The 24746-nt window shown below is 38.0% G+C and overlaps 1 protein-coding gene across 2 annotated transcripts in view; it reads left to right on the top strand.

Moving 5' to 3' along the window:
- RFTN1 (raftlin, lipid raft linker 1) overlaps positions 1-24746 on the top strand; it is a 95661-nt gene that overhangs the window by 38536 nt on the left and 32379 nt on the right. For both annotated transcript variants that reach the window (XM_052695612.1, XM_052695613.1), the window contains exon 4: positions 13288-13396. In XM_052695612.1, the coding sequence (XP_052551572.1) occupies positions 13288-13396 (109 nt within the window). The remainder of the gene's footprint in view (positions 1-13287; positions 13397-24746) is intronic.

Below are 24746 nucleotides of genomic sequence, written 5' to 3'. Positions count from 1 at the left end.
AAACTTGATTTTTTTTATTTTTTTTTTTAATTTTTGTGTGTGTGTGTGTGTGTGTGTGTGTGTGTGTGTGTGAGTGTCTGTGGGCTTGAATAGGCTTAACATGTTCTTCGTGTTTACAGTTCATATCCAGCTTGGCAGAAGACTCAGGGCATAACAAATTGAAATATACTGTATATTTTGGGATGTGTTGTTGTCAAAGGCAAACAAACAAACCCTATGCCTGACAGTTTGTGAGGATGGTCCAGTCGGTACCCTTTATTTTAATAATTAAGACAGAAGAAATATTTGCTCGTAAAAGACTTTTTTGTGATTTTGTGTTTAGAGGGTTACAGTTAATGCAATTAATTTGAGAGCCACAGTACTACTGCATTATTTTATCTGTAGACTTTGGGCTTTTCTTTCCTCTAAACAATACAAGTTCCTTTAATTTTTTAATCGACACAAGCTGCTTGAATAAAAAGATACTTTCTTGTTTTGTTCAAAGTCCTAAGATGCATTAATGCTTTACATAATCATGGTTTGAGGATGAATAAACAAACAGGAGTTCTGTTCTTTTATGTTTTAATTTTATTCTTAAAAACATCAATAGAATGTACTGCTATCTAGTTGAAAAGCAAATTAAAATGGGAATATTTTAAACACAGATTTAGGATTTTTACTTTGCTATTTCAAATACAGTTTAATGTTATTTGAGCATTCATAAAAGCTGTGTTATTGCAGTTATGTTGTTTTTGCACATTCATTGCATTCTCCATTCCCCCCTTTTACACTGACCTTTACTGAAATCCAGGGGGTAACTCAGTGTCCACTTGCTGATTCCAGTCTCTGTCTTTCTGCTGCTGTGTGAATGAAAATATTTCGGCTCCTCTTTAAAGCAAAACCACCATTCAGTTCATTACAGTGTGGCGATCAGTTGGTAGGAAGTATGAAGAGGGTCAAACTTCAGTCTGTGAAGTAAGAAGTTCTGTGTTTTATTACCAGATTTGCAGGCATTAGGTATTTCAGGCAACATTAGCTTCTGAACTAACTTTTAATTGCCTCAACTTGCTTTTAGTTTTATTAATGCAGAACTTTAAGCTGTCTTCCTGATCCTGTTGTTTAAAGGGTTTCCAGTTGTGTGGTCAAAACATAAAATGTTTGGCTGAGCAGTGGACTTCTTGAGTAATATTGAGATTGGCTTACCTGTTCATTAGGCTTCGCTTGCCCTGTCCTTCTCTGATGCAGATAACGATAGTATGTGCATGCCTGACTTTGCAATGGGGTCATAGGACTCAGCATCTTTCAGGACTGAGACATGTCAGGGAAAAACAGTGTTGTCCTTGGCAGTCAGAATGTAAGAATGTATTGCTTTAAAGCTAGGGAGCTCGGCATCTTGCTGTTGTACCATATTCAGTGGTTCACATCTGCGCAGAATGAATGTGGAATACAAGATCTTAATTGCCTACTCACTTGCTTGGGTGCCAGTGTTTCACACTCTTTAGACAGCTGTAAATGACTGTACAAAATTAAAAACAGTAGAGAGTCTTGAACCAATTAGATTTCCTCTTACGTTCACGCTTCATTTCTTTGCATTCTCTTATCTGTCATTTCTAGCTGCCTGAGAAAAGCGGAAGAGAGTTGGTGCAGTGGGAAAAAACAGAGAAGTATCAGAAGGGGAAGTGACATCAGTTTGGTATTACTTGTAGTTTAAATACTCCTGAGTTGGGCTAAGGGTATGGGAAAAACTGCTTTCATAGTGTGTGAATGTAATGAATCTTTGAATTGTCAAGCACAATGAAGAGAGAAGGATATTCCGTGGATTTCACATGACTATGAACTGTATAGAGACGTATTGTACTGGAACCATGAGTTTATCCAGTTCCAGCAAGAACTGTGAGTGGGGAAATGGTATGGCAATAGGAACATTTTTACAAAAGATCTTTCTCGTTACATTGCTGGTAAAAAAAATAAATGATACTTTTTCCCCTGAAGAATGTCAGGTTTCAGGCATCTGTAGGCTATCTTTGTATAAAACAGCTGAACTCTTGGGTAGTTGTGAAGGTCTGCTTATGATATTTGTTGGTGAGATTAGTGATAAATTCTTTTCGTGAGATTTTGAAGTGTAAGCAATCCAACTACAGTCATAGATTCAACACTCGCATGTCAAATTAAAAGTGGTCTCTTGCTGTTCTCTCTGGTGTGGTGTCAGGCATGCACAGGGAGCCAAGGAGTCAGAACAAGCTCTTTGCTGGGGTGTGGGGCCATCCTCAGAATTCCGTATCCATCTGCAAAACTTCTGGGCTGTAGCTTCTGCCTTACTACAGGTATTTCTTCACAGATGGTTCCAACGCCATATGCTTATCTTGTAGGTTGTCCAGCAGGCACCAGGTGTGTTTTTTTCACCTAGTTGTTATTGTTGCCTGAATGGAATGTAAATGGAGTTGTTACATTAGTACTTTTTGATTCAGTAATATCAGTTCTGTGTATACAGAGGTAGAACTGAGTAGTTGAACTAGTCTGTCTGCTTTAATCAGTGTTACAACTTTCTATGCGTGTTTTATGGTTTAAAATGAATACTGTCACCTTGCATTTTGAGTTGCTGTATTAACAACTAATATGAAGAGGCTATATTAGCTGCAGCAGATGATGTGCAGCAGGACCTACAAGCTGCTGCTATTGTGAGATTTGCAGTGCCTTCATTTGTTAGAGAATAAAATGTAGAAAGGAGCTTAGACATGCTATGCATTAATATTCGCTGAAAAAAAGTATCTAATAGTGTTGATCCTCCTATTTTGCCATTGTCCTGGAGTTTTAAAACACTCGATGTAGATTTGCAACGTTGTTGTACATTTGCTGCTTTCTTTGCAAGCCCCTAGAGTAGTTCCATGTTCAGTCTGTACTAGTGTCTTTGTCACTACATTGTTTTAGCTATCTATTCATCAATGGTAAATACGGAAATAAGAGTCATTCCTGCTTGAGGACATTTAAGGAAATACATTTCTGACATCTATGGAAGACACAAATGTTGAAAAGCAAGGTTTGTCCCTTGGAAATGTTAAAAAAAAAAAAAAATAACCAAGAAGGATAGATTTTCCCTTTTCAAGACAGCAAAACTATCTACACTGCAAAAAGTGTCATGTTCAATTAAATAGATCAAGTAAATGTAGAAGTATTCGATTCCTTAGAGGTACTGAGCTCAAAGATAGTCTGCTGAGTAGCTGAAGGACTCTACCATAGCTCTTATATGCCATAGCTCTCATATTTATTTAATATAATAGATTTAAATCTATTTTATTTATTTCTATAGCATCTAATTGCATTATGCACGCAGGTCAGTTGGTCAGAGATAGTTTGGAAGTCAAAGAGAGTAGAGTAATGGAATATTTGAATGTGATTTCTTCCTCTCTCAATTTCAGTGAACTATTAAAAACAAAAAGCAATTGACTATTTTACTTACTGTACTAATTTCTGACACACTTGGTTTTCTCAGAGTTGTTGTTTGATAAGAAAATATGCAGAGAGGAATCTTCAAGCCCTCATTTTTACCTTTTTTTTTTTTTTATTTAAATAAATGCAAGGAAGGCTCCAGATGTGAAGTGCAGCCCATTGCTGATTCACATTGATTCACACTTGAGAAAAGTTGATTCGCGCTGATTTACACTTGAAGACAAGCATTTCAGCAAAAAGGATATATGGTAGTATTATGAGAAGCTGTGATAGCATGTTTCTCTTGACGAAGGGAATGAGGAAGGTCAGCTCGTTTGTAAGGTCCTGTCTAACAAAAATGAGGTGAACAGCATGCATGTCATTTATGTGTCATGGAGGAACAGAACAGGAACAGAAAGATCATCAGTTCTTCAGGTGTGAGATAACACTTCTCCTTTTTCCATTTTATTTCCCAAACTCACTAGTTCTAAACACTGGAATCTTGAGTTTAAATGTCTTGTGCACATCAATATTACTGACAGCATGCCTGTTTCTTGCAAAGAAATCCCTGAATCAGCCTCTAAACAAGAAAGCCATAGCACAAAGCTGCTTTAATTATTCCCTTCACTGTAGCGACACCTCTGTGTGATGTCGTGAAGTTTAAAAATTCAATGTTAATTAAAATGTTTGCACTTCTCTTCCTAAGTACTATGCACAACATTATCTTCTGCTAAGAACTACTGATGTTCCAGACTCGCCAGCTGTCTACTTAGAGTAATTCTTGTGTGTTTGCAGATGCTTTATTTTACAGCAGCAGAGTGAAGCGGGAAAAAATGTGGATTCTAGAGAAGTCCTCGTGTCCATGGTTCATGTATCTCTTAACACACATTCTTTTACACATCTTCCCTCCAATGACTAAAGCAGTGATCAAGGAAATGTTGCAATGCAGAATTAGACTAAATAATATAATTCTTTTGCAGTTGACTTCTATGTTTACCTCAAACAACTTTGCAGCTGTTCTCCTTTACTGTAAAATAATGAGGTGTCAGGTGCTCCATTAATGCGCTTGATGATTCTATTTTTATAATTTCTCCGTGTTCATTAATCCCGATGAAATGCAAACTTTTATCACTGGGCCAAAAATAATTGTATTTATCAGCAAAGGAATTTGACAGACTTGAGTTCAAAAGTTTAATGGTAAAGCAGGACTTTTTCAGGGTTTTTCTACTGTTACGCAATTTAATTCCAAGTGATTTCTGTTCGTGCTGCTTTCTGAGAATTTGCTAAATTTTTATGTCCTTTGCATCGCTTAAAATCTGGGTTCTGCAAACAACAAGTAATATTAAGGTAGAATTATTTAAATGTAAATACGGAGTATTGAAATGGCTTCAACATGCAAATGAATGAAACAAAATGGTGGTAATTGTGGTATGTCTTCAGTGCTGTGTTTGCATTTCCAGCAGTCACTGCACACTTGGTGTTTGCTTAATTATGTTGACTGAATGTTTTGGGCAGCTGAGCAAGGGGAAACCCTAATTTTTTTGCATCCAAGAGACCAGCTGTTTCTCGGTCTTTTTCCAGTAATGCTGAACTCCCCTTGCAGTTGTAGTGAACAGCTTCTGTTTCCATGAAGGCAGGAAAACTGTTGTAGTGAAGAACTGATGAAGTATGACAATACATAATCACGTTAGGAAGAGGCAGCAGCCTCTTGAAGCTCGATGCTTCACAAAGCATGGGTTGGTCCTCTGGCATTTGGGTTTACACATTTGCTTTCCAGAGGCAAGGAAAATATTTTGGAAAATATTCAGACAATCTATGAAACTTGTGATTCTTAGATGTTTCAGAAACACCTTCTAGGCTGAAAATGATTTTTTATTTCCGCATGCATTTTTGTTACTCAAAACAGAGAGTTCTTGCTCTGACTTTGTGCAGAATTTCTTTGATTGGGCCTTGAGCCATCACTGTTGCATCTCCTTGGCAAGCCCTCTTTGTATTGCCTTGGATATTTTCTCAATTTCCATGTGGAAAATTTTCATGCCATGTTTGATGCTCAGTGGCGCACATCACTCAGCAGCAAACATGCATGATGATTTGGAGCCTTTCTTGGAGTGCGCAGTGCGCCCTGCCAGCTGCATCTCCATTCCTTTGTTGTCTGCAGGTGTGTCAAAAGCGTTCTTTGTCCCCTCTTCTGTTGCTGATAAAGTTGTTAAACACGACAGGTCTCCAGCAGCAGACCCTTGTGGTACTCCACCTGTTTCTGGCGGACAGGGCATCACCATTAACCAATTGGTTTGTCCACATCTTTTTTTCCAGACTGTAATATCCTAACTTAAATACCAGAATGCTCTTATGAGAACCTACCTAGAGTTCTGCCTTCAGCTCTAGGGCCTCCAACACAAGGACACAGAGCTGATAGAGTGGTTCCAGAGGAAGCCACAAATACTATCAGAGGCTGGAGCATCTCTCCTGCAAAGAAAGGCTGAAGGAGGTGGGCTTGTTCAGACTGGAGAAGGGCAAGTTCAGGGGAGACCTCGTTGCAGTCTTCCAGTAACTACAGGGCGCCTGCAGGAAAGCTGGAGAGCAGCTCTGTCAGCAAATGTAGTGACTGGAAAAGGGATAATGGCTTTAAACTGAAAAAAAAAAACCAAGAAAAACAAAACAAAACAGGTTTCTATTATATATTAGGCAGAAATCTGTTACTTAGAGTGTGGTGAGGCACTGGCACAAGCTACCTGGAGAAGCTGTGGGTGCATAATCCCCAGAGGCTTTCAAGGCCAAGTTGGATGGGACCTTGGGCAGCTGATCTGGTGGATGGCAGCCCTGCCTATGGCAGGGGAAGTTAAAATCACATGGGCTTTAAGGTCAGTGCCAGTCAAAACCATGCTGTGATTCTGTGAATATTATGAGTGTGAACACCAAACATCTTTCCTAGACTGCTGTAAATGACCAGTCATTTTGTTATCAAAACAAGTCAGGTTGGTTATTATTGTTTTGCCCTTGCTAAACCCTTGCCTGTTAACTTCATCTTCTTCATGGGCAGCAAAGTTTCTGCAGAAATACAGGATCTCCATTCTAAGGTGTTTCAAAAGAATACAGCCTGAAGAAAAATAACACTGATCTTCTACAGCACTCTTGTGCTTTCTAGAGCTGGCAAATGTACATTCTTCACTCTGGTACAGTAAGCTATTAGTTTAAATGTAAGTGCATCTGTGTGTGTCTGTATGTATGTTTGTTTGATTCGTAGGTAGGACTTAGGCCTAATTGTGGCAAACTTCTGACCTTACTTTCAAGAACATTAGGATCAAACACATTTTGTGTGCTAATGCAGTGTGTGTTGTTCTCAGCAGGCTGATTTCAGCTTGCTGGAAGAACAATATTTATTTCTTACCCTAGAGTCAACAGATATCTTCCTTTAGCTCAAGGGACAATGGCTTGAGGTTTTAAAGCCTGTTATTTGTTTCAAGTTCAAAGAAATTTCCTTACAACAACTCCTAACATTGACCCAAAATAAATGTTCTTTCAAAAGCATTCTCAAAATTAGAAACACTTGTTAAGTGTTGAGGAGGTGTTAAGAAAGACTGTATCCATGCATGCCTGAACTTTTCTCCAGAAACTCTATATGCTTCTATTTTTTTAAAAGTTACTATCAAATAATGTGTATTCCAGTTATAAGACTTCTTATGTAAGTAAGAAAATACCTACTTGGTAAAGTTCAGACGGAGGTTTTAATTCCTGTTTGGAGTTGAGCTTGTTATGATGCAATATACCTACACATTTTTTGTAAAAACAAGAATAATATGTTTCTTTAGGTGGGCAACATACATTTTTGTGAATTTTTAAGTATTGACTTCTTGGCTTTCAGATAATTGAATTTTGACAGTTCTATAACCTGGAATTACACAGAATCACAGAATCACTAAGGTTGGAAAAGACCTACAGGATTATCCAGTCCAACCATCCACCTATTACCAATAGTTCTCACTAAACCATATCCCTCAACACAGTGTCCAAACGTTCCTTGATTAGACCCATGTCAGCCACCAATGTTAATCCTCTAAATGTGTTTCTGTTTTCTCATAATGTAGATCAAACTGTTATACATGTGCAGTTACACTTTGAAATGTAAGCTGTTTTGGTGTGGAATTATTTCTGTGTAGTGGAAGATCCTGAAACATCGCTTACTTTTCTCACGTCGTGTTAAACAATCACTTTAGAGTATCTGTGCAGCTTCAAGTCTGTTTTCATGTTTTTGAATTCATAGGTATGAAGAACTTCATGAAGATTGGGACGTAGTGGTATTCTATCCCTTACTTTCCTATTGTGTCTGAAGAGGGCTGGAAATCCAGTACATAACAGACACTGAATTGTCAGCTTTAATAGTTACTGTGTAAGTTACTGGTACTCTACAGCTGGTAATGGTTTATCTACCATGAAGTGGCGCTTAACTGCAAACAGGTGTATAGGAAATGACAGCCTACTGAAACAACCATCATAAAATATTTTTTGGCCAGTGAGCTTCCAACTATAAGTGAAAATCTTAGATATTTTATCTATTTTCTTTACTGGCATTAGAGGTCCTGTTCAGGATTCAGTACCCAACTCTTTTAAGTCTGTGGCCCTCATTTTGTTCCTTATCAGTGATACTTCAGGGTGCCTCTCTACCCCCAGCCCCAACCTGCTGGCAAGCTCTGTCCCTCTGAATAGTGCCAGGTAGACTGTAATTCCTCTCAGCTATTTGCCACCCTGTGATTAAGATTTTTGGTAGTCAATGAGGGCATCCACAGGGATAGAAAATCCTTAACCTGGAAAATCAATAAAGATGAAGCATGAGATACATTACAAAGGAAGAAAAACAATTAAATGCCCAGGGTGTATAAAATGCAGTGGAAAGCCCCATCTGTCCCTGTGGTTACTAACTTGTAGTTTCCCTCTCATTGTGGACAGGACAGTTCCCTTCTGCATGCAGAGGAACCATGTCCTTCACACTGCCACTTCTGTTCCCTTGCAAGTTTCACGAAATATATTACAAGTACAAGTCTTGGTCATTGTGTACCAGCTTTTCCTGTTAGTCCTAGCTTCCAAGGTACAGCATCACTGTATTACAGTGTGTCTCTTTCTGGGTTGAGAAGCTTTTAGTTAGAAGAGCAAAGGTAATAAAACTTGAATGTTCATTTGGAGACAGTGAATAGTGGGAAGATTCAGTTTTCCATCCTAGAAGGATGCAAAGAAAGAGGAGGAAGACATTGCTAAGTATAAATGAAGAAAAGTAATCTTTCAAATTGCTGAAGCTTATACTTTTTTTTTTTTTTTTTTAAACTAAACTAGTTTCAGCATTTCTCTTTTTGTTGAGAAATATTTTATGATGAGAAGCTGGAAATGAACTTTATGTAAAACCATTTCTTTCATTTAAAAATATTTTATATATTGACCTCCTATTAAGTTCTTGTGGTACAAAATTAAGAAGAGATTCCAGGTTATGGATGACTGGGTTAATTTTCAGGTGACTGACATGTGACTGACATCATTCCTCCTTCAGAAGAAGGGGATATGAGTGCAGGGTTGAGAATGAAGTCAGGAGATCTGGACTTCACTTTTGATTTATCTTCTGACTTCTGTGATCTTGATAGAGATTCCTGTTTTGAGTTATAGAATCATAGAATGACTTGGCTTGGAAGTGACCTAAAAGCCCACCCAGTTCAAACCCCCTGCCATGGGCAGAGCTGCCACCCAGCAGCTCAGGCTGCCCAGGGCCCCCTCTATCCTGGCCCTGTGTGCCTTCAGGGATGGGGCATCCACAGCTTCTCTGGGCAGCTGTGCCAGTGTCTCACCACACTTTGACTAAAGAATATCTTCCTAACATCTAACATAGATTTGCTCTCTTCTTTTAGTTTAAAGCCATTACCTCTTTGCCCATCACTAGCACATCATGTAAAAAGTTAATCCCCCTCCTGCTTATAAGCTCCCTTTAAGTCCTGGAAGCCTTTCTTTGTAGGGGAGATGCTTCAGCCCTCTGATATCTTTGATATCTGATATCCTCATCTGGACCTGCTCCAACAGCTTCACATCCTTCTTGTTCTGAGGGCCCCAGGCCTGGATGTGGTACTCCAAATGCAGCCTCATGAGGGCAGAGTAAAGGGGGACGATCGCACCCCTCTGCCTGCTGGCTGCCCCTCTTTTAATGCAGCTCAGGATACGAACAGTTTAGCTTATTTTGGCGATTTTTACTTTGGGGATCCTGCTTCATAGTCTGTAAGGAAAGTGATCCAAAAAGTAGTCCCGTTAAATTAAAAAAGGAAAGAGAAAATATAACTTCTGATCAGCTTAGAATTTACTCATACCTATATTTAGCTACTTACGTCTGGCTATGCTAACAATATTCAAAGAGCGTAATGGGAGACTTTTATGATATTGATGAAATGCTTTGTGACTCATGTATGAAAAGCACTGTTTATTATATAGAGGCTGCAAATACGTTCTTGTCCACCTGGCTTTGCTCAGAAGATAATTTTTTGCAGTCTGTGAAATCCAGTGCCGTTTATTACCTTTGAATAAAGAGCTATAGCTCTAGGTTTGTTTGTTTGTTTTTGACTGAATAAAAGGCTTCTACTTTTTTTCCTAAAACGCTATAAGCTGCCAGTATGGACGAAGACCCCCCTTTAGCATATGTGAATGTATTTTACTTGAATGCATGGAAAAATAATTGTTGGTGATATACAGTATGTCTGTGAGGCTACCTAAAGACTTTATGGCCTTTAGCGGGATCTGCTACATGTATTCTGTAAAATAATGTTCCTAGCAAACTGCAGTGGTATTTCATGCAGTTATTTTCAGGAGCCCTAGAGCAGAGGAATTCACTGTCTTTTTGTTCTCTTAAATATTTACAAGCAGCAAGTGCGTTTCACCAGTAAGTGCTTGTTAAAGGGGGAAAAATAAACAGGTCATTTTAAGCTGTTATGGTAAGAATCACCATGTTTTTATCGATATCGTCTGCATCTCAAGTAGTTTTGCAAATATGTCCTCCAAAAACTGCATGAAATGAGAGGCCAGGAAGTTGCTGAGGTGAAGGAAAGGAATTGAGATAGAGTGTTTCAAGGATGAACTACCCTCAACCTTACACATGTATAAACCTCATCATTAAAAGTTGAGAAGAGCTTATTTTTATAGATAGACAGTGGATTTAAACACGAAAATGCGATGCTTCTGGTACTTTTGGAATGATTAGAATAGTAAGCTTTTGTTTGTTTCAATCAGTGTTTGCAGCACTGTGAACTGTTGCTTGGTAAAGATTTTGGCAAAGAGTGGAAATGGGAGGGACTGTGCCTTTGGATCTGTTTCATTCTTTCCTGCTCCCGGGCCTCACTTTAAATAATCATTAAAAGTGTGGCACATACATTCAGGATTTGCTGTGTTAACTTTGAACTTGAGCTGTGTTGTTTCAAAGTCTCTGAGCTAAGGGTATTGCTTTCTCACCAAACTGGAGTGGGGCTGTCAGTGACGTGGGTTTCCCCAGCTGACATTTGGTCCTCTCAATTGTAAAGGTCTGGTGGTAGTCCCGAATAAAAATGAGATTGCTTGTATGAAAAGGGCTTGGTTCCTTGCTAACCATTCCTAGTAACCCATTTCTAGTTTGTGAAAATAGAAAAACTGAAACACTGGTAAACTGCATTTGCTCCGTTTGATGTTGTATGTACTTTGCATTGTGATACCAAGTTGCATTTTGGTAGCTCATTAACACTTGAACATTAGAGAGCCTTAGTTTGTACATACTTATGTTTGAAAACTCGATTTCTATCTGGAAGTGATGATTAGATAATATCAGAGCTACATTTCCAATTAGTCATATTGAGATTTTTGGAAAAAAAATGTAAGTATACGACTATGTCGTCTAGCAGGGAGGTTTTCTTAAAAGTTTGTGTTACTGAGAAGCCATTAATCTGTGAAAGAAAATCTGCACAGACTGGATTAGTTTATCTAGGACTTTATCTAGAAGATTAGACACAGTTGCTGCAGTTTGTGTACTGTCCCTCACAAAATGATCTTTTTGCTCTATATCAAAATGATATTTTCTGCTTGAATGAATTTCTTTACACCCGTTAAAGAGGGGTAGTAGTGGGATCCTTTGGGTTCCCCAGTAAATATTTATGTAAAACATGTAAAGATGTTTGGAGAACTTCCATGTATAGCAGTGTTTACACAGAATCACAGAACTGTAGGGGTTGGAAGGGACCCCCTGCTAAACCAGCTTCTGCAGTAGTTTGCAGTATACTTTTATACTATACTATTATACATGGTTGAGTAACAAACAGGAACACAAGTTACAAGAAGAACCTTAAAAGCAGAGGAAGAACAAGTAGTGAAAGGGCTTCAGTGTTCCAGAACAGTTCACAGTCTATGAAACAGTGTTGTACTGTGCATGTATTGGTAAGATAGGAAGAGAGAGGTGAGTGTATACAGTTGAAGCTGGGAGGATCAAGTGGAAACTACAATGTCTTCTGACACTCTAGGAAATTTCTACAGCATTGCCTAGGAAACACAAAGTTACAGTCAGCAGCCCACACGTCTCACTGCTCCCAGTAACTTCGCATCTCGGAGAAATCCCCAGGGACCATTCAGAGCTGGACCGTGTGTTTGATGTGTCAAACAGTCTCAGTCCTCAGAACAAGGCTTTTACACAGAAATGCTTTCTTAAGCACGGCAGGCCTGTGACATCCTTGTTTTGATGTTGTGCTGCTTCCTCAGCAGTCGAATTTAGGCTTCTGAACCTCTCTTCCTGTTTCCTCTGTGCCAATTACACCAAGTGGATGCTGACCAGAATTAGGGTTTTGCTTCAGTTTGCATCTGTTGATGCTCAGTGTGGGATGTTAAGATAACTACTTTGTTACTAATCCCAAGAATTACAGGCTGACTTTCATGGTTATACCTATGTGTGTTTTCTTGAAGAGCAGATGCAACAATTGATTCTCTAGATTTCTATATTGATCAGACCTATCAGTTTCCTTGTAAAGGAGTCTATAGATGAAAATGACCTTTGGTAGTGCTGCTGTGCAGTGCAAGCCTACTGACTGTTTCTCAATATCATTCAGGATGACTTCCAACCAATATCATGTTTCCACAGCACTCATTTTTCATCAGTATAAGTGTCAGATGCCATGTGGTTTGAACTGTTTTATGGGTTAGCCTTTTCTGAAAGAGAAGAAATTTTGGATATAGCGTTACATTTCTCATCTACAAAGGATTAGGTAAGACTGAAGGGTAGACTGCTTTGATTATCCCTAGTTTTTAAATGTTGACTTAGAGTGATTGTAGATAGAGAGTCCTTTAATTACTGTTTGTAGAACACTTTCTACATCTTTTAGATTTCTTTGCCACTCTTCTCACTTAAAATGGAATAAACAACTCACTTTCCATGCAGATGCCATTAATCTTTCAGGCTGCCCTGATGGTCCCAGAGAGTCAGTCAGTCCCTAGTGCTGGAACCTGCTTTCTGAAGATCTGAGAGCTGCACTGCCTATGCATCTGTTGTGTCCTATTACATGTTATAAAAACTAGCAGTAAATACTATGTTGACATAGCCACTAGGTGTAACACCCTTGCTGTTGGCTTTAAATGCCAAACTGACAAAGCGTTTCCTGGATAAGTTAAGAAATTTGGAAGTCCAGGAGGCATTCCACAGTGCTCAGTCACTGGTGTGATTTTCTTCCCTAGGAAGCAGCAAGATGCTGTAGTTGCAAGGTGTCAGCACTGTGCTGAACGCTGTGGAGTGAATGTGCTGAAACTGATGTTTTTGTGTTATCTTCTTGGGAGAAACATTTATAAAGAAGGTATCTGAGTATCCAGTGTTAACAACAGAAATTAATTCTGCTTTTCTTCTTGTCTCCTTAGGTCTCCGAAAGGTGGCATCCATAGTGAAGGATATATTTTGGAGGTAGAGTGCTGCTCCTCTGTAAACCAACTTTCAGACAAGAAGGAGATACCTGATTTTATTAAGAAAGTGAGTAAAAAAAACCAACCAAACAAAAAAAACCCTTAAAAACCAAAACACGATATGCCTTGTGCTATAGTTACTGCTACTCATTGTGTCAGTCTGACAATAGGAGTGTACTTACATTTTGTGCAGTTGAAGCACTTCAACAGAATTTGGTGGTGTTTTGTAATTTTAAGTACTTGAAGGGCAGTTATGCTTAAGGAATGTATTATTGATCACACTATTATTAAAAAATGGTTTGTAGTATCACAGAAATGTGACCTGTCACAGATGATACCAACTAAGTTACATTGTAGAAAACAGTCCTGTGATGGCATAAACATCTTAAATTGAAACAGTGTCACCATTTTCATTTTGGTGTTAAAATATTTGGTAGTACTATAGCTAGAAATCCTATTAACTCCTAGAATCCCCCAGATTACTTAGGTTTTTTTAGTATCATAATGTTTGCAGCTAGAGATGGTACTTGTAAACTAAAGCCCTTTGTCACTCTCAATTGTACTGCTTTCAATGAATTTCCATATACTGGGAAATTGAAAATAATCCTTAAATTCCCAATTTGTTTCCTTCTTTTAAAATTACTTTTGATGATTAAATATTCTGCTAGACTGGAAATTAGCAGGCTTTGTCCATTTTCATGAAGACAGATTTGCTGTGCGTGGTTCAGATTTTGCAGCATCTGTTGTGTCCTATTACATGTTACAAAAACTAGCAGTAAATGCTATGTTGACATAGCCACCTGGTATAAGAATAGAGTGAGTAGGCATCCTCCCTCTTAGCTTTAATCCATTTTGCAGTGATAATAGTGAAGGTTTTGTAAAATAGACTTCAGCACAGGCTGTGTGAGTTCAGAAAGGGGCTCAGCTTGACAGACTACAGTCATGTTCAGTCTCTCCTTTTTACTGTGAATAGTAAAAACTGGTTTTAAAATAATGCTTGTATGACTATCTGATCATCATCATACTTACAGATTTTGATGTCGGAGCAAACTAAAGTTTTCTGAACACTTTCTGCTTTTCAAAAGTTTGATTCCAAATCTTATTTTCAGAGTTTATTACGTTATTGCATCTATGCTTAGGTCAAACTGGTGTAATTCGTATGTATTGGTTTCCAAATGTTTGATTTTATTCTTCAGTTCTTTAAGTCAAAGTATCTATCGCAGCAGGTAGCAAAATTTTTTGTCGTTCCAATTGAAAAGTCTTTGCATTTGAGTCTTCAGAAAGAGCTTGGCTAATGTCAAAACAAGATGACAACCCAGGAGTCGGCTTATTTCCATAAATATTCAGTTCTGAGACTTTAAAATGCTTTTCTAGACATGGAGATGTTTCTGTTGGTAGAAGTCATTTGATTATGGGGTTATAAAGATGCCTTTTTGAGATATAATCATTTAAATTTTAATAGCTGGAATGTATACTTACTGTTTCTCTGTAGGCTGAGCATGTCGCTCATCCTCAGATGTTATTTGATGTAGAGGAATTTGAAGTTCTTTGAAGTTGGTGCTGTCAGATGTGTGCTGTGTCCGTGTCTATATCTGATTAAACACATTAGGAAGGTCTCAACGCTTTTTTGTAAATACGACTCGGGAAACAGGACTTGTTTGGGAGTAGGAATTAATTGTCTTATTAACTAATTTGTCTGAGCAACAAAAACATCCCTTGCTCTTAAGGGTAAATAAAACAGATGTTTCCAAACAAAATAAGTGAAAAATAAAGGAAGTTCTTCAAAGAAAGTAGGAGCAAAAAGCTATTAGAGCAATTGCTTGCTTTCAAAAAAGAACAACTCTATAATTCTTCTCAAACTATGGAATAGAGTTGAAGTTAATAGTGTGTTATAATTGAGTAGTCAAACCTTGATCACAGACCTTTTGTAAGAGGAGCTTTTAGCACAGGTTTGCAATCATGTGCAGCATTGCAAATTACTATATTTTTTAAAAGATACCAAGTATAATACACATATCTTCTAAAATTTCTCCAACTATGAATTTACTAGAAAAAGTTACTTGGAGAAAAATAATTTTATTATGCACTACTGAGCATGTATCATTTACATGGTAATATGGACAGGGGTACAATTTTAATAACAACTTCTCTCAACTCACCTTTTGTTGCATTGAAAATGCTGTATTGAATAGTACCTGCTTGTTCCTAGCAAACACAAAATGATTTTGCAATGGAATACAGCATAAGTAATAACTTTTTTTTTCTTCTGTAACTCTTATAAATGTAGAAGAATAAAAAAGTTACTATAAAAAAGAAGAAACAATGAAGTTATTTAACCTGGAGAATGCTTTTAGCTCATTGAAACCATATGCCTCGGTACTGTTACATTTCAGAAATTGCAAAGACTCTCCAGTCAAGTCTGTGTGCTGCTGCTGAGAACTTTCTGGGCTTTGTCTCCAAATTCTCTATTCCTTTCCATGAATTTCTGCAGTGCTATGGCTTCTGACTGTGCTAAGAGCCATGAAAGAGAGAACACAGTTAAGTAGTGAGGACATAAAGTAGCATGGGATGCACTCTTCCTGTGTCTTAAAAACATGTTTCTAACACCATGTCTTATTTATTCCTTCTTACCAATGTGGATCTAGGTTAGGAAGTGCTGTGCAGCTCACTGTATCCTGAAGAGCTCAAATAATCTTATGGTGTGTTTGTTATGTAATTCTGGACAATGGAAGAAATTGCTGTGCTGCTGCATTGATATCAGCTCTTGTCTTTTGCTCTCAGGAAAACGAGAGATTAAAATGCTCATCTGTGTTTTAATGAGCAAAGCTAAACTTCTGAACTTCAGGTCTCTGTGGCTCAGATCATTCAGAAGCTGTTGCAAGTTGGAAATGGTACTGAGATACCATATTTTGTAATACTTTGACTTGTCTCGTGAAATAGAAGTAGTCTTCAATTGCCTCCTTAGTTGCTCTTTATTTCTGTGTATTCTGTTACAATTTTTTAAAATCTGCTGATGTTTCTCCTGCATCTGCTGAGGCAAGTCAAGGAGAAAGAAGCCGGGTTGACATCCTAAGGAAAGAGTTATTTTGGGTATGTGGTCACATCTGAATGCGAAATATGTTTCTCGTGACCTTTGTTTTTCACATCAATCTTGAGTTAGAAGAACTGTGACACGCAGAGGACTTCTGCTCATACTGCCACATCCTTGCAGTGTTGAAGAAAGGTTAGGAAATGGAAGAGTTTCTCTACCATTTCTTCTTGGTTTTGACTTCTTAAATTTTTGGAAGCACATCTTTGTATCCTCGGCTGCCTGGTTAATTATGTTCTGTGAAAAGGAAGTGTTGTTTGTTAAACTATTTTAGTTTGATCTCATTGGAGAGTTCACATTTCTTTTCCCTGTGGACTCAGAATCCTTTCTTAGGGAAGTATGATGAGCATGGAGGAGCATGGTTTAAGAATGCTGTATCTCAATTGAAATTCAAGTGCAGGCATCTTCCCTATGTGTTTTTGACTAGAGAACGACCTTTCTGTGCTAATCTGTCCTTACTTGACACAACTTAAAAACAAGGCCTATTTCTTCCAACAAACCTAAAACCGCACAGATGAGTAGTTGGTTTTGTGTCTCTACATAGTGGTAACACAATTTAGCTTTGGGTCATTGAGACTCCCATGTAATACTTCTGAGTGTATTGTATGAGACTGTATTTTTCAGATCTGATCACTGCTGTTCACTGCATTCAGTCTCATTTAGTAACACGGAGCTGCCACTAACACCAGTTTCCTAAGCGGTCCTCTGAGCATCTTCCATACTTCAAAGTACCCTGGAAATTATTGGTTACCCTGCAGCTGTAATGGCTTTTCCAGTAAGTTTGTTGACCTGTATTTTCTAGAGACATATTTTCCAGTAGTAGCTGGGCCAAAGAATCTGATGGTACTTCAGTTGTTAGGTGGGACTCTAGGAAGGAATATCCCAACAAAATGCATTGCAAAGAAGCTGCCACTCATTTAATTTTTCTGAAATTTGACATCTGAAACAGTCATCACCGGTCCTCCTTGTACAAAAGCAGTTTGCTTCTAAATAATGGTGAGTAGAAGGTTGGATTGCATTGAAAGGATCTTCCACTTCACAAATTTTCATAGGAAATTGCAGACCTTTGTACTCTCATTTTTCTTGCCATACTGTTACGAACACACAAATACCTGTATTTATATATATGTACACACACATATCTATATACATACTGCTGGTCAAAGAGGGGCTCGTTCTTCAGTATCTTTTAAGTTGCTAGATAGACACAGTTTTTGGTTATTTAAAAGACAGCTGTTTCTCCTATAATACAATACCAAGATGCCTGTGAATTCTCAAGAGCTTTTAAAATCTTTTCAGTAGATATTCCCAGTCATGGGAGTGATTGAACCCAGATTTGACTGTCCACTTATTTCCTGTGTTTACTCACATCAGAATGAGCATTTGTCATATGTAGTCAAAACAAGGCACGTATCCATATAGTGTGTGTAAGTGGTGGTAAATTATTTTGAACTCTTAACTTTGGAGTTTGAGAAATATCTTGATCCTCTAACTAGATTGAGGTATGGAAAATGGGAAGTGTCATAGAATAAAATTGTCCAAAATATTACATATTTATATATTTACAGATATTTGTGTGCTTGTAACAGTATGGCAAGCAAAATGAGAATACAGAAATTACAAACCTTAGAATTTTTTGGACTTACTCTTCTTCATAATTATAAGGATACTGGTTCCAGTGTTTCTCACATTTTTGTCTCTTTATTTCTGATTCTTCATCTCTTAATCTCTGCATTCTGAGAATGAACAAAGCTGGTGTGTTCTGAAGAGCACTGGACTGTTAGCAGACTTCTTGTCTGTGTTGCTGCAATCTTACAAGGATCTTTTCTCTGAAGGCTCCAATTGCTTTGTTAAGTCCAAGGTTTGTTAGATGGCTATTGTACTCCTCAGCATTACTTGTTACTGTAAATATGTATTAGCTGACCTGTTCAGAAATCTCTTGCGGGAGATACAGGCAGAACAGGTGGCAGTAGAAGATAGAAGGGTAAAAATACTGAATCTTTAATATTGCTCATCGGATAGTTCTTCAGATGAACGAGCAGTTCAAATATACTTCTATGGCTAGAGAATAGCTCCTCTGGAGTGCTGTTTATTACCTAGGATGACTTACCTATATGTGATCTCAACCTCTTTTAAAATCAGTTCCATCCTTAAAACAAACAAAAAAATCCCTCCCCAAACCTTCATTGTCAAAAAAAGAGCAATACAGCAGTTATTTCTTTGGTACCGTGTAATGAAAGCCATCTTGGAGCACTCTCTTCTTTTTTTTTTTTTTTTTTTTTTTTTCCAGTACAAACGGAGCCCCCATTTAATTTTTAAGTATTTGGATCTTAAATACAGCTACGAGGCAGCTAACATTCGTAGTTCAGTTATTTGTGATCTGCTGTGATAATATTTATTAAAGTGCATTTTGTTAGCATTTTGTAAGTGTATATATAAAAAGAGATGGTAAAAAATAGCACGTTCAGTATTTTAAACAGCCTGGTGTGAAGGGAAACATCTGTTCCTGGTTAAGCTTCTTTCAACTTCTGTTCTTTTGACGAAGCCATGTAAGAGTGTTGTTGATATGTATCTTCCATGAACATTGCAAAACTATTTTCAGGACTCTCCCAGGAGCGTGGTTGTGCTTTCATAATCCCTTGCCCCCAGCAGATTTTAGAGCTGTCCTCTTGACCAAGACAGAAATAGATGTTGTAAAGTATGTATATAGTTAATGTTTTTAATGATCCCACTTCTGTCTGGTGGGAAAATAACTTTAAAATAATAAACACGATAATATTTTATACTGTGCTAAAATAAAATACGGGCAAATTGTTCAAATGGTAATTTTGGCTACAAGTAACAGATGGTTTGTTGAAACTATGTGGTTTAAAAGAAACGCTTTAAAAGATAAAAGAAGGCGTTCCCTGCACATTAAATGTGAAGTCCATAAGTTTCAGAGTGAATTCTTCATATTTAAAACCTGGATGTTTGACGTCTTGAACCTTTTGATTTTTTTATTGCTTAGGGAAGAGATGCACTAAACCAGCATTGCTGCAAGTTGGTTACAGTTAAGTGAAAGGAATGTCTTCTGGTGTTCTACAAGCATTCATCTGGCTACAATGATTGATAGATGCAAAGTCCAACCATCCATCACTGTAGATCTTTATTTTTTCCCTTGCTTATGTTTGAACACTAGTTTCTGAGTTTCTCTTGAAAGATTCAGGTGCAAGTCGTGGTCTCCATTTTGAAACTGTATTTGGAAAATGGCAGTTGTCTAGATTAAGGTTTTGAGACACTGTATTAACAGGCACTTTTTTTGGTAGTATATATCAAGCGTTTGGGCTGAATGAACTTAGATGGCTGTTCTGTAGCAGCCTATCCCAGGTTTTTGGGATACCACAGTTCTTATCTCACAGTTTTTAGGGATCCCAGAGTTCTTTATGTTTCCACATTTTAAATACTGTGAATAAATTCATGATTTCCTTCCGGAGTTCTGGGGTAAGAAAGGGACAGTGAGTATGTTACAGTGGCTTTTAGGCAGGTACTGTAGTCACTGAACCTTTGTAGCCTGCGTCCAACAATGTTCTTCCTTTGCCAGCTCAGTGAAGGAGCAGATGCTAAAATAAGACAATAATGTGAGAGGAAACACTGCACACAAGGCCACAGAACTGATAGTAAGGTTTCAGGAGTTGTCATCTCCTGAGATGGTATGCACACTGAAAGGAACAATTGTGCTTGCACTTCCCTACACTGTACATTTAGTACAGTTGTGTTGTTCTCAGAAAGGAACATATAACTGACAGAAGCTGAAGAGGAATCGTAACTGGTTCCTCTAGTCTCTTTTTTGGCTCTGGTAGCAGGAGACATACAGCTTGCTGTAACTTAATATCTCTTGGCAGTGCTGTCTTAAGAATGTAGATTCTGTTTTATTCAATGTAACAGTAGGTTGCATTATTCAATGTAACAGTAGGTTGCAGTAGATTGTTGCTTAATTACATTTTTCCCTGTTCTGTTTGTAGCTTTCAGTTCTCATTTGCAGAGTCTACTCCCAATGAGGTTGTTGTAAAACTGCAAAGCTTGCTTTCTTTTCCCTGTTCAGTGCTTTGTTCTTCTCTACAACAAATGAGAGACTGAGCAGTGAGAGCTCAGGGTCAAATCAGTGCTTCTGTTGAAGGGACTGTTAACTACAAAAACAGTTATTGCCTTTGGGTTTTGCTCTTGAAGTCTTAATTTTCTCTTGGATCTACGAAATTATTTCTAATAGTCTTAACTAAAGGTCCTAAGTGGTAAAATTTTCGTCAAGGTTTTCATTGGAATTATTAATATAAATAGTGGTTACTCTTTTCAAAGCATCCCCCCAGTGTCTTGTTCTTGATGACCTATTTTGATGTAATTGATAGTGAAAATAATTGGTAATTTGAAGGCCTGAATACAGATACACTTTCTTTCTATAAGCTACATTTATATTTACTTACACTTACATGAACAGGAACTGCCTTTATCAAATTCAGAATTGAGCAGGTGAGGTTAACTGGGAAAGGATAAAAATGCATAGGAAGTACAGGCTTAAGTGGCAGAGTATCCCTATCAGAAAGGTTATGTGGTTTGGAAACTTGCAAATACTGAAGCAGAATTTCAGAGCAAAAGAATAGAGAAATGATTGCCAGTTGCTGCTTTGCTATTTGATTAGCAGAGTTACCCTTTTTTTGTAACTGCAAAGTGCATCTCCAAAAAGTCATAGAAGTTTTGACTTGTTCAGTAATAAATAAAACTCTTTCAGAACATTAGTTAAGCCCAGTTGATTTTAAAATAAGCTGTGAACACTTGATTGGTGTTGCTGCATTCTCAGGGAAAGAGCTTGTGAGATCCACAGTAAGTGTCAGAGATAAGCTAAAAGCCTGTCTTAAGTTTAAACATCTGTTTTCAGAAATGAACAAACTAGTATTTGTAATGAAACATGTACTACTAAACAGTAATGAAGGAGGACACCGTTGGAGAACCGTAGTCTCAAACACCCTTTTCCAGTTCCAGCTCCTGTCATACAGTACATAGTACTCTTCTGAAACAACAAAATAATTTTTGCTTGAAGATCCCTGGTGTGGTGTCAGTTGTCAAAGGGCTTTGTTTGAATCTTAAAAAGAAGGTAGAAGAACATGGTGATCTTGTTTCTGGAGTGCATTACAAAATCTGATGCCTCTAACGTTATTCTTTTAAAAACAACAAGCAAACAGGCAGGCAAGAATTTATTTTATTAGCTAAGATGGCTCGTGTTTGATTTAAAAAAGTTTTAGATAGCTTTGAGCTAAATTGTTTCAGAACTATTGTTTCAAAGGCCATATGTTTTCCCATCAGTGGGACTAATTAGCAGTCTTTCTTTTAGCTCACTGCAGAGCCAGCTACATGCATCTGCCCATCAGAAAATCAGTTCATTGCCACTGCTGAATGTTGTCCTTTCTCCAAATGGAGTTTATTTCTGTTATTTTTGTAGCAGCAGCAGTCCCCTTTTAGCTGTAATTTTTTTTCAGTACTTTGCTAATCATGAAATGTGTAGCAAATCTATTAATGAACCGCTTTCTTCAGATGACAGCATTTTAAAGATAGCTTTCATCCAGATCGTCAGGAGATGTAAGTCTTGGGACCATTTAGGACTGTTACCAACTGAATTGTCCTGATTACATTAGTGAAACTACTTTTACTCTGAATGCATGCTGACAACTTTCAGTTCCTGGCATACAAGAATTTAGAGAAGTTCCTGGCATTTGTCATATTAAATCAACAATTTGAAAATCCTTATCAGAGAGATTCTCATTGTTAAATGGTGTAGCATTATTCCGTATGGGTATTACTGTAGATGGAATACTAGACTGAGATTTCTGGAAGCACCTGTTTTGCTGTGTGCCATCCCGTGGGACAAATGTACAGAATCTCACTGTGTGCAATTACAGAAGCTGACAAATGTGTATGATTCTCATCAGCCTGATATCTGCATCCTTGAGCTTCTGTATTTATAAGTAACATCATCTGCATCCTTGAGCTTCTGTATTTATAAGTAACATCATCTGTCTCTCTATGAATAGATTATTTGGGAGCTGATAATGCTACAGGTAACACAGACAACATCTGAAATGTGTTACAGACCTCTGCATTAGACCATCAGCTGTTTTCTAACTAGGTAGGAAGCCTTCAAAAGAACCAGAAATATTTGGAAAAGTGGGACATAAATTTCCTGCTTCAACATAACATTCTTCATGCTACTGATGGTTCCTTTTCTCCAAGTGCAGTATAAAATCAGTGGTCAGACAGTTATAAAATAAGCAGTAATGCTTTGCAAACTTTAAGAAACATAAACACAAGTGCCCCAGCAAAAATTCAATTAAGGTAGTGACATCAGGATTTGACACTGCTTGTTTTTATCCTTGGAGGAGTTAGTGGGAGATTTGGTATTTATTTCACAGATAGCAAAGGATAAATCTGCCTTTTTTTTCCCATTAAGGAAAATGCCAGGTTTCTAATCAAGCAAATTATAGGGTTGATATTAAATTTTAGCTGCATTGGCCTTCAGTACACATGAAATTTCACCTCTTCTTTAAACAGGTTCTATTTTTAAACTGGCATAAGAGCAAATTGATAGAAGCCAGTTACAGGCTGATTTAGATGTACCCTCTTGGGGTTTTGCCCAAATTAAAATAAATGAGTGAAGTTCTGCTTCTGCGGTTAAACATCTTCTGTGTTGGAGACCTGTTTTTGTTTTTGTGGTTAATACCATTCAAGCCATACATTATGAGACGCTAAAAATGTTTCTGTTCCTATCTGGGGAAAGAACAAAAGAATTTTTAATTTTTTTTGTTTTGTTTTGTTGGAATTTCCCTTTTAGGGATTTCCCTAAATATAAAGAACAAGTATGTAGCATCTACAAAACATGGAAAAAGCGGTCAATAAAACAATTGAAATTAGTATGGATCCCTTTAAGTGTAAGGGCATTTTTATTTTTCTCTTTTTTTTATGTGGCATGTGGTGGAGATGCATTTATTCTGCTTTTTGCTCTTATTTATTAATATACTGCAGAACAGTGAACACTTTTCCCGTTTGTTCTCCGAGGTGGCACATAAAAACAACTAATTGTAGTCTTTGTCTGGTCTTGGAGGGTGTTCTGGGTGAGTATCAGAGCAGCACTGTGTTCTTTCCATCCACTTCAGTTTCACTCCTCCTTTCTCCTGCACTTTGCCCTCTTTCTAATTGCCAACACAGCCTTTGCTGGGTATTTTCCCCGCGTGGCTGGTGTGTGTGAGCAGACATTGTTGTCTCTATGTACCAGCATGGGATACTTGATAAAGCTGAAAGCCTGCAGAGCTGCAAAGAGCTTTGCAGGTGGCTGACAGAAACAGCCCCGCTGCACCAGTAATCATCATTCTTGGGCACAGCCAGTCAGGGTATGGAATCTGGGCTTTTTCTCTGCGTCTGGGGATTTGGTTTTCCTAGTTAGAATATTTCTAATACAGGTAACAGGAGATAGGAATGTATAGTGAGTGGTGTAAATCATTCTGGATCTGAAGACAACTAAAATTCTCTGCTAATGAAACTCTTAAGTAGGATGCAAAAAATAGTGTTGTTAGCAGTTTGAAAATGTTAGGGCTTCATACTTTATGACGAGAGCTTGCTTCTTCATGGTCTCGTGGGAAGTTGGTCAGAAAGACTGTTTGCATCTGCTGATGCATCACTTTGCAGCTCACATTGCACTTTTGATGTAACATTTCCTGTTAAATTGGCTTTACGGAAAACAGTGGTTGGTTCTCCCTTATGTAATGAGAACAATCTGAAACATGGGTTTAAGTAAGATGGTGTATTCTATATAGTGCAGACACGTTCTCTTTTTGTAATCTTTCTGCTAAACTATTAGATTAATAAATCTTAGAATATCATAGAATCATAGAATAGCTTGGGTTGGAAGGGACTTCAAGGATCATCAAACTCCAACCCCCCTGCCACATGCAGGGCCTCCAACCTCCATATCTAATATTAGACACCATCCAACCAGGCCTTGAACACCCCCAGGGACAGGGTATTCACAGCGTCTCTGGGCAGCCTGTTCCAGCTCCTCACTACTCTCTTGGTAAAGAACTTCTCCCTAATACCCAATCTAAATTGTCCCTCTCTCAGCTTAAAACCATTTCCCCTAGTACTGCTGTTATCTACCCTTGTAAAGAATTGGCTTGCCTCCTGTTTGTAGGCTGGAGGTTGCAATGAGGTCACCCCTTAACTTTCTCTACTCCAGGCTGAACGAGCCAAGCTCCCTCAGCCTGTCTTTGTAGGAGAGGTGCTTCAGCCCCCTGACCATCTTTGTGGCCCT

The sequence above is a fragment of the Tympanuchus pallidicinctus genome, unplaced genomic scaffold (genome assembly GCF_026119805.1).
Source record: "Tympanuchus pallidicinctus isolate F22 unplaced genomic scaffold, pur_lepc_1.0 scaffold3, whole genome shotgun sequence".
Taxonomy (NCBI): Eukaryota; Metazoa; Chordata; class Aves; order Galliformes; family Phasianidae; genus Tympanuchus; species Tympanuchus pallidicinctus.
The sequence above is the reverse complement of the archived record's forward strand: the minus strand, read 5'-3'. Positions and strand labels throughout refer to the sequence as shown.